At 40.6% G+C, this 19,077-nt stretch overlaps 1 protein-coding gene across 2 annotated transcripts in view; it reads right to left on the reverse strand.

Annotated features, from left to right (window-relative positions):
• Positions 1 to 207: 207 nt before the first annotated feature.
• Positions 208 to 19,077, reverse strand: part of sbf2 (SET binding factor 2) — a 139,142-nt gene continuing 120,272 nt past the window's right edge. For both annotated transcript variants that reach the window (XM_034679642.1, XM_034679643.1), the window contains 10 exons: positions 18,642 to 18,743; positions 10,753 to 10,938; positions 9,605 to 9,731; positions 8,934 to 9,061; positions 7,602 to 7,826; positions 7,410 to 7,517; positions 7,106 to 7,296; positions 3,058 to 3,145; positions 2,841 to 2,972; positions 208 to 1,092 (listed from right to left, as the gene is read on the reverse strand). In XM_034679642.1, the coding sequence (XP_034535533.1) occupies positions 994 to 1,092; positions 2,841 to 2,972; positions 3,058 to 3,145; positions 7,106 to 7,296; positions 7,410 to 7,517; positions 7,602 to 7,826; positions 8,934 to 9,061; positions 9,605 to 9,731; positions 10,753 to 10,938; positions 18,642 to 18,743 (1,386 nt within the window). In that variant the 3' untranslated portion in view covers positions 208 to 993. The remainder of the gene's footprint in view (positions 1,093 to 2,840; positions 2,973 to 3,057; positions 3,146 to 7,105; positions 7,297 to 7,409; positions 7,518 to 7,601; positions 7,827 to 8,933; positions 9,062 to 9,604; positions 9,732 to 10,752; positions 10,939 to 18,641; positions 18,744 to 19,077) is intronic.

A 19,077-nucleotide genomic window follows, 5' to 3' on the forward strand; every position in this document is an offset into this window, starting at 1 on the left:
AAGGGTCTCCTTTTCATTTTCAGAACAATGTTTCACATACAGGAACAGGCCACTCAGGTTTTTTGCACCAGTAACAACACATTAAAAAAACTCACTTATTGGTCACATCAGAGTTAAGGTTAGAAAAGTATACATGTTCAGTACATACAGTATATAAAATGAAATGTCACACAGGTATGTACAGAAAAATACACAAAGCCACCACACTTTAACAGTTACACTTTTAATAAAAAATAATAATTTACATTACATAAGACAAATGTGTTATCCAGATTCAACAACACTCAACAGAACAGATAAAACGTCACGTATTTAAATAGAAAAATGTCAGGTCACTCTTTTGAACTCTGTGCAAATCCTTTTCAGTTAATGCGTCTTGTTGAAACGTCATATGTACATTGTAAAGTAATGCCTTTAGCCTCACTGTCTGCATCTGATAGAAAAATCTATATCTGATAAGGAGTGCATACTTTAGAGCTAAGTGCAAACAAATTGCTTTGTCGTGTTGTGCATTTAAACCTCTGAGTTTTTGGCGGTTCATACGTTTCTTTAAGCAGCAATAACCTCGTAGTAAAATATCTGATAGAAACTCTTTATTTCTTTTAAGTCTAAAATTGAACCCACAGTTTGAATGGCCAGGGATATTGCTTTGATCTATTTACAGCTTAAGTAGGATATCATTTCCTTGGTAGTGCATTCCTCTCAAACATCAGCTTATCTTCCCTTGATCCCTGTACGAGGTGCAGAGGAGGCAGCTGACAGCAGAGACAAATGTGTTTGACTCGGGCGGAGGAGGAGGAGGAGTGAGGGCAGCCTGGCTAGCTGCTAAGTAACAGGCAGAGAGGCGGATGAAGTGCATCCATCCTCTGCTACCAGGCACTTTGTTCTCTGTGGTCCCACAATTTAAGACATCTGAGAGCCAAGGTGAGCACTCGTCTCTGCTCTCAACCTGCCCGACACCTCCTGCAACGTTCAATTTGAAGGTCTTGGTGTTCAGGCGTCAGAGATGCAGTTCTGGATCTTGTCCATCCACAGCTGGGCACTGGGTGCGTCTGAAGCGCAGAAGTTGTAGACTCGTTTGCTGGTTTTCAGCTAGAAAGAAAAATCAGAAAAAGACTTAGAAATACTTTATTTTTCAACATTTACTCAGAGAACGATCTTTGGTTCGGCACTGAAGAGAGATCTACAGTGGTGGAAAAAAGTTTTCGGACAACCTTAAAATTTTACACAATCTCAAATATTGTCATGAAATATTTGTGAAAAAATCTTTTTTGTGTTTCAAGCATTAGATGGACATTAACAAATACAAATTATATATTTTTGGGTTTATTGTTTACAAGAAAAACTAACAAAGCTAAATTCTTGACAGTTTCAATATGTCAGTTCTCAACATTGTTGGTATCAAAGTCAACAAATAACAGAGAATGTGTTCAAAAATGAACAAAAATAAATAAACCTGGCTGTGACTGTACTAAAAGAAATTGCAAATCAAGACCAAGGAGTGATTCTCAATGCAATATTTGGGGTGTCTGAAAACGGTGACCCCTGCAACAAGGACTGCAGCCTCTGCATGAGGGGCGCTTAGACTGCTGGGCCACCAGCGCCCCTAGATATACCTTTTTAATCTGGCTTTTAACTCAGTGTGATTTAAGGGATTAGTCAAAGTTTTGAATGACTTCACAATAGTATTATTTTTTTGTTTTATTCAAATTTTAATTACTTGAATTGATTTTTTTTGACTCCTATTTAATTAATTATTTTAGTCTATTTATTTTATTTTTTACTATTTTATTTAAAATATTTTTAAATTATTTTTATTTTTATTATCTGAACTGTTGCTGTCCATATATCAGTTTTATATCTCTTGTAGAAATACAGTTGAGTTGAATTAATGAACATAGACACATACTTATTTGACTTTATTTTATTTTAACTGTCTCAATAAATATATTTTAAAATAATTGTATTCCTTTAAAGTTATTTTAGGGGAATTTTATGTATTTTAAAATATGTTTTATTTCTTTATCTTGACTTGTGTGTTTCTATGATCTGCCTGTTTTATTTTGCTGCCCATGTAAAGCACTTTTTAACCGGGTTTTGAAAAGTGCTCTACAAATAAAATTAATATTAAATTATTATTTCTTATGTGGAATATAAAGTTGGATATAAAAATGGACGTTGCTCTGATGCTGCTGTGGGATTGGTGTAGCTCCAACGAGTCTGTGATTCTGGTTCAGTGAGATCTTTCTTGTTCCCACCCTTGAGAATTTGTTGTACAGGATGTAATGATTAAATATGTGCAACAAAGTAAAACACCAGGCAGCAGCGTAATCTCACTTTAGAAAGGCTTTGTTACTTTCTGGCTCACACTTCTGTTTTCTCTTCCACGGAAGTGTGAAACCCCCACTGTTAATCCACATGATTTCATTGTGAACTATCAAAGGTTAAGCCTTCTTTGGCTTCTTCTCCTTGTTTTTTTTTTTTTTTAAACCATCTCTCTTTGGTCTTCTTTGCAGCAGGAACCATTTTTCTCTCCTGCTAGTCAACATTATTCTCAGAATCAGATAACAGAAGCTTCAAAAAAAGGCAGCCAAGAATGTGTTTTCTATTAGCCTGGAAAACAAAGAAACAAAAACGAAACAACAAAATACTTGAAATATAGCGTCAGAGGAACAAGCTCGGGATCAAACACTGATTTCTTATTTTAACATGAAAACGGTGACATGCAGCTTCACATGATTTCCCTCCAACTTGTTTTCACAAACTGTATTAATTACAAACCCATCATGAGCATTTCCACTAGTTTGTGAAACGTGACACAGCTGCTCACATGTACTCACGTCAAAGAAAGCCTTTTCACTGATGTGTTTGGGAGCGCCTATCGTCGGGGTAGCAATCACCACAGACTCCACCTCTGCCAGGTCAATGTGGCCTCTGCAGTTGGTGTCCTCTCCGGTGTCGTAGTACCTCAGCTGTGAGGACACAAACGTTAACCTGAGGCACATCAATCAGACACGTTTGTGTTTCTGAGAGATGAGTGTGGGGCGACTTGCTTACCTGATGTTTGGTGATGTCCAAGACAAACCAGCGAGGCTTCCAACCCTTCAGCAGGGCTCCGCGTTTGTACAGGATCCCCTCGTAAGACCTGAGAGACAACGGAACAAGGCGGGTTTAGTTGGGATGTCTGGGCCACATCAGCTACAAATGACCCTTTAAAAGGAAGTCTGCTTAAATATTGTCTTTCATTTGATTCATTTTTTAATATCAGCATATAAGAGAAAAATGTCAGCCTTTGCATTGAAGTTCAAAAATTTAAAGGTGACATATCACGCTTTTTTCATCAATATATATTGGTCTAAGAGGTCCCCAAAACATGTCTTTAAAGTTTATGCTCAAAAAAACACTTTGAAATCAGATTTTGGTCTGCCTGAAAATCCCTCTTCTTCAGTCCTCCTCAGAACACTCTGTTTTCTCTCTGACCACGCCCCCTCCGGAAGTGGATGTGCCTCGGCTCTCCAGCACGTTGATCTAATGTTTACATGTTGGCTGAATATACACGGCTGCTCAGAGATCGCGTTACTTCAACCCTCTGAATCTGATCCTGACGGAGAGGCGCCTGTAGCAGGACCTTTCTGAACGATTGGTCATAGATTTAGTGTTTCTTGTTGTTTTATTTATCAGTATGTAGACGTGTGTCTTGGTACACAGCTACGAACATGTAGCTATGTGGCTATGCTAACTAGCGCTAGCACTTATCCATGATAAATAAAAATCATCCACTAGATCTTCAAATCTGCAGACGTGGGGAGTAAAACCGACCTTTGCGTTTATTAAGACAGCCTACAACTAGCATGCCTCCCTCCTAAGCTCCTTGTTACCACACATTTGTGCAGGTAATGAAAAACGGGGGAGGGATTCAGTATTATTTTATACAGTCTATGGGCTGAACAAGCTCCGAGCTCTGACTCCGTGACAGACCGGATATTGTTGTTACGTAACAAAAACACGGAAGTCTGAAACGGCTCGTTTCACACACATTTACAGAAAGGTGTAGAAATCAGAACAGGGGCAGAATGGATTTTTTTCATTCTCGGGGGGTTTGTAGACATGCCAGGGACACATATTTCAGGTAGAGAACCATTAAAAAGTCCATTTTGCATGATATGTCACCTTTAATGTCGGAAATTGACAGCAGCTATTAGAAATGAACGTGTTTCAGCTCTAGGCTTTCGTCAGCCTTTCCTTGTGCTCACATTTTTTCACTCATATTGTCCACTTAAGGTCAGCACCAAAGAGTGTTTTGAGTATTTTTGAGAGAGCATGCCAGCTCTATTTCTTCTAATTTCAGCAGTTTCAGTTCAGTGGTTTTGCCTGATGAAGGTCTAGCACCAAAACGTTGTAATTAAACCCTTTTATATGCAAGTTGGACAGTGTGCGGGATTCTTGCAACTCTTCTTCCCACGTCTCTCCTACACAACTGTCCTTTGAAGTTGATGTGCGAAGCCCTTTCTTCTTTTTTAAGCAAAGACTGTATAAAAGCAGAATGACACGACAGACCCCCAAAGAGTGAAGTCAAAACATTTGGAGCCTCCCTCCCTCCTGACTCAGTATAGGTCATAAACCCTCTGTGTAAACAGATGGGACAAAGGTCAAAGTATAAAATGAAAATATTCTGCAGATAATTGTGTCTCAAAAATACTTTCAGTTTTTATTTCGTTTTCATCGTCCTCATTTAGTCATCTTTCTGATAAGTTTTTTTTAATTTGTTATCTGGTGACATGATGATGATCGACAGCTTTGCTGAGTAATGCGGTCCCAGGACACTCCGATTAGCAGAGAACAGGAGGAGCGATGAGAGGAAATGAAACGAACATGACTCACACGTGTGTGAGTCATACCTGTGCTTGTCCTGACCTAAAAATCTGTCGCACTGTCGAGTGTGCCAACCTGAGGGATCTTTGCCGTTTTACCTGTAAGCTCAATGTGTTAGTGGATCACGGCTACCGGCCAATCACTACAGAGCAGACTCCGGGAAATGTCACTGGGGTTATAACAGTTCACGTACAAAGGTGGAGACACATCTGAGCCAAAAAGTTACTTTAACAATGTACTGAATGTTTGATTTTTTTTTAGAAACTAACGATAAGCAGGACTCTCTGTACAGTGAGGTTTACAAACTCCTAAGAAGAGAGGCCTTTTGGATTCATGAACTGCACACAATTGAACCGTATGGTCTTAAAGAAACAGAATCTGAGTTTTTTGTGACTTCCTTTATTGCCATGTGTGTCTCTTTGCAGGTAACTTTGACTCTTAGGGAAAGACGAGGGAATAGGGACGTTCATATTTGCCCACCTACCCCTTCCCCTTCCATCCTAGTGACAAGAGGGTTGGCTGCAGTACCTGTTGTTAATTGCGGTTAAAAAACGGGACGTTGGGGAACAGTTGCCTAGCGGTCTTAGTGGGATTCCCATATAAAGGGGCTATAGGCAGAGGTCGCAAGTTCGATTCTGGCCTAGACCATTTGCTGCATTTGCTTGCCCACTCTCTGCCTGTTGTCTTGGTTCATATTAGTGTATTTGATGTTTTTGTTTCTTGTTCTGTTTTTCATTCATGCCTTGTATTTGAAATCCTTTTTGTAGTAATGGAAAAGTCATGCTGTTTTGACACTAGACATTTTGTGATTCAAATCAATCAATCGGTCTTAGGACCAGAGGTATTTATCACAACTGTGAATGCACTTTTGATTATGACGGGTGAACCTGAGGAAGCTACATGTTGTTCGCTCCCAATAAAGTCTAAGTAAAGCCATTTCTGTGTGTGGCAGTCTATTTCCTGTTTCTAATTTATTTTGTTAGTTCACTTAAATCATAAAACTGAATGTGTGTTTAGTTGTCAGATATGATCAGAGTGATTATTAATGAATGGCATCTGGCAAGACATAGATAGACAGGTTACTGTAGCTCCACAGTCTCAGACTGCTGTTTAAGCACAACCAGCATTAGTGTTATGTCTGATACTACGGTGATGCACCAACCTCTTCTTTCGCTATGAACAACCCTTTTCATTTGATTTGAGGAACTTTAAAAACAAACGGTCAAAAATTAAACAGAAAAGCTGTGACTCAGTGGTCGCTTGAGTGCGTCAAACACAACGAATATCCTGTGGAACTACCAGAGAAGAGAAAAGGATTGCTGTTTCACCTGGTTTCTTCTTATCACCCTGTTCATGAGCACAGCTTCGTGCAGCTTATCCCAAACCAATGTTGCATTCAAGACTCACGGGCCAACATAAGCCTGTCTGACCGATTTATTCATATGTACGAGAACAACTCCAGTGCTGTTTGTACATTGTGTTCCTTTATGGGTAAAGAGGTCAGAACAGGGAGTGTTGTATAACCATGTGATAGTAAAGACCTGAATATTTGACATATCTTCTGTCAAAAGGTTACTTATAGAGGTCCCAGCTCGCATGCTCTGACTTTCTCAATGCTCTGGAACCCATTTACACGTAAAACGCTGTTTACATGACCAGACTCAACCCAACCACATGTCCTCAAAACAAAGAATCTGTGTCAATAACACGGCTGCAGAGCAGGAGAGAGAAGGTGTGATGCTTGGGAACATTTGGAATAATTTAGAGGGTTAAAGTATTTATGTATTGTAGGTCATATGTATAGGATGAAACACAGATGTTGTACATTCTGTGGTCAGAGGCCTTAAAAGTACTTATTCAAGGTGAAGTGTTTCAGATACGCCACATCATGTGTTAGATCTTTCGCCTGCCAAAACATGACTTGGACGGAGAGATGTGAAGAGCACAAGTCAAAGAAATCCTTTATATTCAGCGGATTTAAATCAGTGTTTATCTGACTCAGAGGAAAACATGCAGATATCAGTGCCAAGAGACTGTACTTTAACCTCGCACTAATTGTAAAATTACACAGCCAGAGTTTAGCAGAGAACAGACAATCCTCAAAAACATGACACATGGCATACTTCAGCCCTGACTCATCTTCCAAAACTGGAAGGGCCTCTCTGCAGCAGTTTGGACTGAATCAAATGTGGATTCTTGTTTGTTCCGGGCACTCAGGAAGTTCATGACCCACCTGTTCTCCTCGCTCTTGGGGGTGAACTGGTTGTAAAGCGTTGCAGCACGGCGGTTGATCCCGTTGGCAGCGGTGGTGCTGCGGTCTTCGACCAGTCCGCTGTCTGGCAGGTGCAGCATGGAGCGGCGCTGGAAGGCCTGCATGCTGGACGTGGGAATGAGGCCCGAGATGGACAAGGACTGTTTCCGGAGCTGAAAATACACAAGGAAATTCGTCAGAGTGAGAAAGACACACGAGAGGAAAGTTTGACACAGTTTAACAAAAAAAAGCAGTCACAGGTTTTTATCATTTCTGTGACACGCACATTTCCTTCTGCGGTGAGGTCCTCCTGGATGCTGAGCCTGACTCTCTCCAGAGTTGCCTGCCACTTCTCAGGAGTCTGGTTAAGCTCTCCCTCCAGCTTCTCGATGTCCTGTGGTTTAAAACAAGTCGACAAAGTTGACGTATGACCCAAGAACAAACTCAAACTCAAGCTTAAAGATCAAAGTTCTCTTACACTGAGGAGTTTGGTGATGGCGTCAGGCTGGGCACCGCCAACACTGCTGTAACACGGCCACACAATCCTCCTCTTACTGCTGGAGATGGTTTCCGCCTCCTCTGGGATGTCTGGCCTCACCGACATCATCCTCCAGTCGTAACACGGCCCGGTGGACAGAGTCTCATCTGTGAAGTAGTCCCATTTGTTCAGGCTGGGGATGCCGATGGATGGCTTCAGGATAACCTACACGACAGGAACAGTTTTAAGATGCATTCTTTGTGTCTATACGATGTCAAATACTATCAAGTTTACTATCTCGATGTGAATATCAACACGTCTCAAACTATGATGTCTCAATATACAGACACAGGCCTTTCTGTGATATGAGAGAAAAAGTCAGAGGTCATCCAAATCAAACACAGTTAAGTCCTCTTCAAAATCATTAACACATCACTGTTTATCAGGATTAGTCACACAGAAGTATCCCAAAATTATGATGGCTAAATGAACTACATCAGGGCGCTGTTGGCCTAGCAGTCTAAGTGCACGCCCCACATACAGAGCCTATAGCCCTCGTAGCAGAGGTCGTAGGTTCAATTCCAGCCTCGACTATTTACTGAATGTCCTCCCTGACTCTCTACTCCCCACATTCTTCCTGTCTCTCTTCAGCAGGCGAAAATGTCCCAAAAACATATCTTTAAAAAAATGAACTACAATCAAAGAAAAAGACACAACCCAAGAGATTACATTTCTTCAAATCTACCTCAGCCTTATTGAAAGGAACGGGGTCTCAAACTCAAATCTACAGGGGTCTTCCACACTTTCAATTTCCCACATGTAGCGCCATCTCTCCTGTCCTGTGTGGATTTTATCACTCTAAAGATGAGTATTTTGTTTGAGTATTGTATTGAGACTCTAGTTTTACAGTTGGCCAATTGATGGAGAGTTGATTCCCGGTTAATGTCACTTTAATTTGTTTAGTTAGTTTAATAAGGCATTGTCATTGCCAATAGTTACCTGCCTTGAACATTAGCTAGCTACCTTGCAAGTGGGAACACGGTGCGGTAACGTGCAGTAACAAAGGTACATTTTCTGAACAAACAATAATAAGTTGGCACAACTTTCACTTCTTAGTATGTAGAACTCAAAACTTTAAGGTACACTGCATATGTATGATACGTTATCTCAACAAAAACTAATCAGTTGGCTCAAATGTAAGATTTCTAGTTAGCCTCAAAAGTAAAAAAACAGACAGACAGACAGACAGACAGACAGACAGACAGACAGACAGACAGACAGACAGACAGACAGACAGACAGACAGACAGACAGACAGACAGGAGTCACTCACGTTGCTCTCTGACGGGCTAAACAGGTAGTTGAGGAAGATGGGACTCCTCCTGTGCATCCTGTTGATGCACTCCCAGATGCAGATGCCTTTGCGGGCCTGTTTATCACCTTTGTCCTCAAACAACAAGCCTGTGAGACACACAGAGGAGAGGCAGCTGAGGACAACACAATACTCAAGATTTGTAATAAAGCTTAAGAATTTAAGTGTTATATGATACAACACAAGATAATGTCTCCCCTCCCCTGGCTGGATCTGTCCGGGGAGGCCCAGACCTCCCTTTCACACAAAATGTATTTTTGTAATCTACTTAGCAAACCCAAAATAACTCATCTATTATCTGTATATGTAGGCTATGAATATATTTGTGTATATGTTTACCTAATAGATATAATTATCCTTAAGGGGTTCAGGTTTCTCGCTGCAAGAGGACTCTTACCACACATGGATTAATTTGGTTTCATGAATGGATAGTAAGCACAGAGAGAATCCAGTGAAAACTGGAATTTGTTCATGCTACAGTAATCCTTTCCTGCACATTTATCTTTGTTAAAACATGACCTGCTCCTACAAAAGTATCTCTAAGTCCCTTTTAATGCAGCATTTCCTCAGTTTAGAAGAGACTTAATAAATAAGATCAATCCCCCCTGGTTTAAACTGTGAAGGAAACTAACCATGTTCCAAGCGCTCATAGTCTGAGTCCAACAGGAAGTTCTTGAAGCGGTTAGAGATGTGATGATAGGCCAGGAACTTCAGATAATACTGATTAAACTCAAACTCCAGAGGATGCTGCTCCAAAATCTGCAAACATATGAAAAGATTGTCAGATAGTCAGTGACAGGGAGGGAGGGTGTGCAGCAGCTGTGTGGTGTCCTTGTGTTTGAGGCTTTACGTCCCCCCTGTGCAGAAAGGACCAATTAGAAACAGACAAAAAAATTATCCTGTCCTCGTGGGGTCAAAGGTCAGTGATATCATCAGCACTAGACACAACCAGAACCATAGCTCCATTGTTCCCTTCCAGCGGTGTGAAGTGGCCAGCGACAGTGAAGTGTTGAATATTTAAGGCCACCTGGGTCTACTGGCAAAAACAACAGCTGTTTTGGAGATGAGGCACTTCTATTTTCAGCACTTGTCTGAGTCCCCCCCCTCCCTGTTTATTGCTCTCCAGACCCCTAGGACCCCTGCCAAACCATCCTAGCTGCCAAGATTTCATTTTCAAAAGACAAATGCAGAAACTATGTGTTGATGTAAGTGTATGGGAGTGGGTTTGTGGGACCCCAGGGGACACTGAAAAAAAACCATGACATACCAGTTAACATTTCAGCGCGGACACTTCAGCTCTCTGGACCTCAGCTGTATGAGCTTCATTCTTAACTTCGATCCAGCCTCCCCCCGTCTCCCCCCCTTCATTCCTGCTCTGAAATCCTGAGCACACCCAAAGCCCGTCCTCCAGACAACAATCTTTCACATGCAGCTCTCAACACGCACTGAAATGTGAAGGGATGCTGAAACACGCGAGCACAGACCACTCAGCGAGGATCAGTGGACCATCTGGGCAGCAGCCTCCTGATGCAAAACACCGTCCAAATCACACATCCAGTGTTTGGAATGCAAAGTGCAAACCTAAACCAAATGTATAGATACTAACAGCTGGAATTCTTGCTTTCTCCCCCCCTTCTCTCATCTGTACGCTTTTGAGGAATGTGATGAGCTCATGGACACGGGGTAAAAGATGCTAAGTCATGTTGAGAAGTCACAAAGCGGGGGGTGTAGAAGTGCTCCACAGAACGGTGCACCTGTGAATGTGGGGGTCAGTCCTCACCTGGTGCACACAGTCCAGGAACTGCAGGAAGATGGGCGTGAAGCCGCTGCCCTGGCTGCTGGGGCTCAGGTTGCTCCGCTGGCTGAACTTGTGGCCGAAGGAAAGCCACTCTTTCTCCAGCAGCACCTGAAAACCCTCCAGAGTGCGGTAGAAAGGATCGCTCAGCAGCTGCACCAAAGACACCACCTGCAAAGAGGAAAAGAAGGGAAACCAAAGGAATGAGAAACCTCACAAATTAAGTCATTTCCTCTGAGCTGTGCTGTTTATTTACTCCTGTTATAGCCTGCTTAGGAAAACGAATACATTGATAGTGGTTTGGAATTACTGTTTTATCTATTTTTAAGTTGTGAGTAACCAAAAACTTCCAAAAGGTTATTTTGTAATTATGCTGTTGTAATGTTTACACATCTGAAAACCAATGTTAAAACAAATACAGAGCACTGTCTGATGATAAAAGCATTAAAACTCATAAATGTGTTTTTTAGAAGCTGAGATCAATGTCTATATTTAAAGGTTAAAGGCAGATATGTTGATATTGACTTCATATTACAGAAAAGAAATGATTGTGATTGGTAACCACAATAAACAAGCTTTTATACAAATCATCTTTTATTGCTTTTTGGGCTGCACGTTGGTGCAGTGGGTAGCTCTGCCTCACAGCTCGAAGGTTCTTGGTTCGAATCCCCGGCCGGGCACGTGCCTTTCTGTGTGAAGTTTGCATGTTCTCCCCATGCCATGTCCAAAAACATGCTCACTTGGTTGATTGATCACTCTAAATTGCCCGTAGGTGTGGGGGAGTGTGGGTGTGAATGGTTGTCTGTCTCTCTGTGTTAGTCCTGTGATAGGCTGTCGACCTGTCCAGGGTGTACCCTGCCTTCCGCCCAAAGCCAGCTGGGATAGGCTCTAGCCCCCGTGACCCCAAACGGGATAAGTGGTCAAGATATTGGATGGATGGATAGTGCTTTTTATTCTTTTATCATGATCTTGTGTAGTATCTTAGCAAATGTATGTTCTTGTATCTGACTGTTGATATGTTTTCAACATTTGCCTTCAAATCAAGTTATTATTATTCTTAAAAGAGCGTGAGACTGGATGAACCTTGTATACCTCCTTGTCTTTATCATACTTTGGCTGTTCTATATCGTAATCAAGTAAATTCATAAGATACTCGTAGTGCAGGATCAAACTCTTAAGATGTTTTACTTCAAAAACTCCATTGGCTTCCAGTCCATCACAGGATTGATTTTAAAATTTCAATGTTAACGTACAAAGCCATTGATGGCTTAGCACCATGTTTACCCTCCTGTTCGAGCACTGAGGTCAACCAACCAGCTGCTCCTGGATGTGCCAAGGAATCGCCTATAAACCTGGGGCGATTGATGGAGCCTTTGCAATAGCGGCCTCAAATCTCTGGAACAGCTTACCACTTCAGATCGATCGGCTCCCACTATTGAATGTTTTAAATCCTCGTTGAAAACCAATCTCTTCTCTTTGGCCTTCTCCTCGAGATGAGAACGTTAATTTCCTGACAGATTTTACTTGATTTTACTTTTTAATATAAATATGTTGTGTTGTTTATTGTTGTCTTCATGTACTTTTTACCTTGTAAAGCACTTTGGCCAACACTGGTTGTTTTATATGTGCTTTATAAATAAAGTTGACTTGACTTCAAAAAGAATCCTATCCATTTTTTTTTACTGATTTTCAGAACTATTCTGTGTATGATTGTTATTAAAAATCCCATTTGTGTTCTTTAGCTCTAGCTCTCTCCGACCTCTCGCTGCATGGAAGGCTGTTTTATCTCTTACTGTGCTCCATGAGGAATCGTTACAGAGTGAGTGGTCGTCTCTATTTCTTGATGAGCAGGTTTTATGTTGTTTTCCGTTTTTATTCCCTCACATGAATATCAGGTTTTGTGTCTTGGCTGCGCTACCTGTATGAAAAACATGGAATTTGATGCAACACGGAGCTGTGGAGCATAAACAGAAGAAGGACTGGTTACTGTTTCACGTGACGGTTTTGTGGCGAGGCTAACTTCGCCTTTAACTAGCAGAGGAAAAAGCTGTCTTAGGAGCAGATTGTCTGATATCAGTTTAACTTCACTGAAAGGTGAGACCAAGGTGAATTTGATCATGATGGGACTGACTATTCTACCATCCCCATTTTTCAAAAAGGTTTCAGACTGCATGACCTCAGATCTGCTTCAAATTGTCAACATGTCTCTTCTTTCAGGTGTCTTCCCCCAGGCCATGAAAACAGCAGTAATTAAACCACTCCTGAAGAAGAACAATTTAGATGCATCAGAAATGAACAACTATAGGCCGATATCAAACCTCCCTTTTTTAAGTAAAATTATTGAAAAAGCTGTTTTTCAACAATTGAACAATTATCTAATGATTAATGACTGTTTTGATGTCTTCCAATCAGGATTCCGATCACATCACAGCACAGAGACCGCTCTAGTCAAGGTCCTCAATGATATTCATTTAAACACAGACAATGGCAAAATTTCAGTTTTGGTATCACATGATCTCAGTGCTGCTTTTGACACAGTTGACCACAAGATACTACTGGACAGACTTGAAAACTGGGTGGGATTCTCTGGTGCAGTACTAAATTGGCTTAAGTCCTATTTAAATGACCGGGACTATTTTGTGTCTATAGGTAAATACACATCTGAGCGGATGAAAATCGTATGTGGAGTACCTCAGGGATCCATTCTGGGGCCTCTGCTATTCAACATCTACATGCTCCCCTTAGGTCAGATAATAAGAAGCAACCAAATAAAATACCATAGCTATGCAGATGACACACACATTTACATCACCATATCACCAGGGGATTATAGTCCCATTCAAACACTGAGTAAATGCATCAAACATATCAATGACTGGACGAGCCAGAACTTTCTTCAGTTAAAGAAAAAACTGAAATGATTGTTTTTGGAGCCAAGGAAGAAAGGTTAAAGGTTACTGCTCAGCTCCAATCTGCAACGATGAAATGTTCAAACCAAGCCAGAAACCTTGGTGTAGTCTTAGACTCAGACCTTAATTTCAGCAGCCACATTAAGACAATTACAAAGTCTGCCTATTATCACCTTAAGAATATATCAAGGATTAAAGGACTTATGTCTCAGCAGGATGCAGAAAAACTGGTCCATGCATTTATCTTTAGCAGACTAGACTACTGTAACGGGGTCTTTACAGGACTCCCTAAAAAGTCCATCAGACGGCTGAAGCTCATACAGAATGCTGCTGCTCGAGTCCTAACAAGGACCAAAAAAGTAGACCACATCACTCCAGTTCTTAGATCCCTACACTGGCTTCCTGTCTGTCAGAGAATAGACTTTAAAATCCTGCTGATGGTTTATAAAGCACTGAATGGTTTAGTCCCAAAATACATTGCTGATCTGCTACTACTTTATGAACCACCTCGACCTCTGAGGTCATCAGGTACTGGTCTGCTTTCAGTTCCTACAGTCAGAACGAAACATGGTGAAGCAGCGTTTAGTCATTATGCACCACATATCTGGAACACACTCCCTGAAAGCTGTAGGTCCGCTCCAACTCTCACCTCTTTTAAATCAGAGACTAAGACTTTCTTATTTGCCACTGCCTTCCTATCTTAGATTATTTTAACCCACTTTAAATTAAAATTTTAATGTAATTTTTAATATATTTCTAATTTTCCTTTTCTTTTCTGTTTTATCACATTTGTCATTTTAATTGTGTTCTTTTATGCCTGTCTGAATGTCTCCAATGCTTTTAATGTTTTAATGTAAAGCACATTGAGTTGCCCTTGTGTATGAAATGCGCTATACAAATAAAGCTGCCTTGCCTTGCCTTGCCTTATGTGTTGGCAAGCTGCAGAATGGGATGAATAAATCCTATGACAGCTTTGTGAGTAGTGAATACTCAGAATTTGTACAATAATACTTGCGTCCTCCTTTTAAAGAACAAAAGCCCATAAAGAAACGCCAACATTCAACTGCCCAATGGTGTGGCCGCAACACTTCCTCAGTCAGTTATGGCTCACTGTCCAAACTAAGTCAAACTAAAACAACGATTCAGAAAGTTCTCAAGCTCAGCTTAGGAATGTCTCTTCTGTTACTTGTTACTTGCACTATTTGCAGTACAAGAAAACTAAGCTGAAGCTATTTGCTGTTGTATCTACCTGTCCATTCCAAATAAAGATACAATTAAAAAAAAACCCCAAGAAAACTAACTTACTCTTCATTCATATATTGATCTGATTAGTCAGATTAGCTCTGCTAGCTTTATAATCTTTGTTTCAACCAAATGTATTTATCTTATTTATTTAGTTATCTATTTATTTCTTGTATTCTTGTATTTATCTGATTATTTTTTTTATTTTAACTGTTTTTAATTGTGGTTTCTATCCTTACGTAATTTAGAAATATTCCTGTTCTATTTTATTTATTTTCTATTTTATTTATTCTAGTGATTTTATTTAAATTTTAAGTCTTTTTAAATGATTATGTCTTTTGATTAAAAAAAAGGATTTTAACCATTTTTTTGTTATTTTTTTGTTATTTCTAATTTCTCTGTTTCATTTTAACTTGGTGTTACTTGGCTTGCTGTTTTTTATTTATTTTATTGTGTTGTTTTATTTATTGTGTTTTAATCTTTCTGTAAAGTGACCTTGAGTGTTGAGAAAGGTGCTTTTAAATAAAATGTATTATTATTATTTATTTATTTATTTTTCTTGGGGGGGCACTTTTGCCTTTATTGGATAGGAAAGCAGGAGAGAGTCAGTAAACATGGGGAGTAGAGAGTGGGGGAAGACATGCAGCAGATGGTAGCGACCAGGAGTTGAACCTGCAACCGCTGCAGCCTCAGTTTATGGGGCGCATGCTTAGAACACTAGGCCGATGGCGACCACAATTGACCCATTTCTGGTGTTTTGTCTCTCTGTTCTTTAGTGAAGCACTTTTAGCTGCATGCTTGTATGTATGAAAGGTGATACATAAATAAAGTTGAATTGAGAAAAGCAGTCTGATCATCTTATTGCTGAAACATAAGGTGAGAATCAGTTGTTGCACAATTACTGTCATTGTCTCCTACATGATAACAATGTTTTAGTGTCACGTTGCATCGCTTCAAAAGCACCACAAAAAAATCTGCTTATGGCCCGTCCACCATCAGCATCATGTTAAACAGATCATCTGATGTCAATTACATTTATATAACATTGTAGCACAGGTCTATTGGGACACTTATGCTCGCTCCATATAACACCAGTCGAGAACCACTTGTCTACACATGCAGTACGTTTGGCCTGCTTCCCTGCCCGTGTCTCCTCCAACGCAGCTAATGAGCCCTGACGCGTGTGGAATGAACGAAAAAACAGTTTGTGGCTTCCTCATCGGGTTTAAGAGAACATCCAACCCTGAGTGGTAGAGAAAGCCCCCCTGCAAGCACAGCACAGAAATAAACCCTTCCGATTACTGTGATACTCCAGCTGACTAAAGGGAGGATTTCAGAGAGACGTGAGGAATGAGAGAGATGATTTGATACGAGAGGGTTAGACAGGGGATGAGTAGAAGAAACAGAAAACAGGTTTCAGAAAGAAAACAAAGACGGTTCTGCTTCCTGTCTGCTGGGTGTCGATGGTCCATGGACAGAGCCAGGAGATCCAGAGCATATGGAGCCTATTTTCTTGTGCGGGCTGAGTGGGACCCGGCGTGGTGGAGCCAGTGGCCCGTGGAGAGAGATACTGTGGGCCCAACACGTGCCTGGCATTACGGGATGCACAGGGTGTGCTCTTAAGCAGCAGCCCAGGGCTCTGCAAACCCCGTAAACATGTTGAGGACACGCGCTCGCAATACAAACATGTGCACTTCAACAGGTCAACACGGAAACTATGAGCTCACAGAGCAAACATGCGAGGAAATGTTGAAGTGCAGCAGGAAATGGATACTGACAACTGATTGGGATCTAACCGACTATTTGTTTACGCGTCTTAAAATTAGAGACATTAACTTTAATGAATGAAATGAAGACCAGTCAGGGAGCTGAGGCTTGAGTCGATTTCTTTTCTCTGCATCACAAAGAGCTGGTTAAAGGATGAGCAGCAGGAGAAGGTGTGCCAGATGATTTATGATTCACGTGTAGTCTTTTTAGCAGGGCAGTCTGAAGGGATGTCGCAAGGGTCTTTGGAGCATTCTTAGAAATGTTGTTTGAAACATCCAGAATTGCAGCCAAAGTTTGCAGCTTTCAGTCTCAGTTTTGGTGCAATTAAAACTCAAAGTCTGTCCATCATCGTAAAAGCTGTGCATAGGCGGTTCATTCCAGGCACACTCTTTTCACATTTTTGTTTTTTTATTGTTTAATTGTGCATTTTTCTCCCTTTCCTATCAACGTTTGTTGTGTTTTCCTTTATTGTGTGTCTGTTTCTGTGAAGTAAAGACGAGGAACTAATGAGGAGTCGTTCTTGAATGCCGTTTGAGATTACTCACTATGTAAACAAGTGTTTATGTAAGTAATTACTTTTTAACAAGTGTCTTTTTACAATTAAAGCTTGCACTCTCAGGCTGGCTATGTCTGTACTGAATCATTGTAAGCGTTTTTATAGCAATGTGGCAAAGCATTTTTGTCAACATATTCAAGTGCAAAGGGACAAGATCATACATAATCATGGACCTCATTGAACCTCATGTCCCTGTGTTTCTTTATTAACTCCTATGATTAGAACAGAGGTGTTATAAGGACCCCCATCTGGACTTTACAGAGGAGTTGTGTTTACATTACAGCAGCAATTTGTTATTATGCAGCACAGACCTGGACTAATCTCCCAGAGAGTATTAGACAATCCCCGACTCTGACCACTTTAAATCCAGACTAAAAACGTTCCTCTTTCATGCTGCTTACACTGCTCAATAATGGATGCAAACCCTTTTTTAAATCTTAGTTTTTATTTCTGTAACAACAAACTTATAATTTCTCTTAACAAACTGAGTTTTAACTAAGTTTTGTAATTAAAATTTACTTTCTTTCTCGATCTTATACTTTAAAATATTTTATATTTTCATGCTTATGTTTTTTTAATGTCATATTTTAAATTGGGTATTATCTGACAAGGTATGGCATTATGGAATGAACCTGATATTGGATCTACAATTAAATGTTGGGCATACAGGCACCCTGTGGGTGTGTCAAGAGGTCTGAGGCAGCTTCAGGCTGTGAGTCAACACAGAAAAGACTCAAAGTGTGAGTCTAAATCCTTGGGAAGAAGTTCTGAGAGGAATCGAACAATTTAAGGGTTCATTTTGGTTAAGGACAAGACCAGTTGTGATTCTGTGTCCGGCGGGACAATAAGACTCTGCAAGTTACGGACTTCAGAGCAGTGAAGGGGGCTGATTATTGATAATAATCCCTCCTAATTCAAATAACTAATAAGACCCAACACTGTTTACTATGAACGTTAAGTTACATAAGTACACAGAGAGAGAGAGAGAGTAGATCAAACACAACTGGTCACATATAAAAAATGTTATGCTTGAAGTGTTTGCTGTATGTTTTTGTTGATTGTTACTGTTCTGTTTTTTGTTTTTAACTCTGTAAAGCACTTTGAATTGCTCTATGTATGAATGGTGCTTTATAAATAAACTTGCCTTGCCTACATTCACAAACAATCTCCTCTCTCTTATTCTCTGAGGGGTTTTCAGGTTAAATGGAGGCATGTGACGGTTAGATCTGACATGTTTTCCTCTTCTTTTTGTATCACACTGAATAAAAACTTGATGATGCCAACAAACAAAAACAAAGCCTGCACAACACTCCTCCTCTCTGTGCTCCACCTCTTCTTTACATAAGTCAGAGTCTTTCTCCTTTTGTTTATTCAGACAGGTACTCATGCGTTTTTCTCACTTGTGTCGTGATGTCCCAGCCGTCCTCCAGGCTGAGGAGAACAGATGAGCCACTGTCCAGAAGCTCCACCAGAAATAGTGCCAGCTGCAGGATCTTGTGAAGCTGTGGGAGAGCAAAACATGTGCATATGAAGACATGTAAACACACAGACGCACACAATTAATCTCCTCTGTGCATACATGGCCATGTTTGGTGCCCTGCAAAATTACTGGCTTGATGCTCACGAGGGGTTTCCCACAGATAATGTTTTTGTGTGATATGTTGGATGTCAGTCTGCAGGGGGTCAATCAGATAACCAGCATGATAAGATGGATGCTGTTATCCCATGGCTGTGAATCTATTTCCCTTGGGAAAGTGGCTTCAGAGCGGATTTATTCAGTATGTGAATCTGATACAGAGGATGAGCACTAAGAGCCGACTGCTGGGTCGTTCTCAC

The sequence above is a fragment of the Notolabrus celidotus genome, chromosome 3, assembly GCF_009762535.1.
Source record: "Notolabrus celidotus isolate fNotCel1 chromosome 3, fNotCel1.pri, whole genome shotgun sequence".
In the NCBI taxonomy this organism is placed as follows: domain Eukaryota; kingdom Metazoa; phylum Chordata; class Actinopteri; order Labriformes; family Labridae; genus Notolabrus; species Notolabrus celidotus.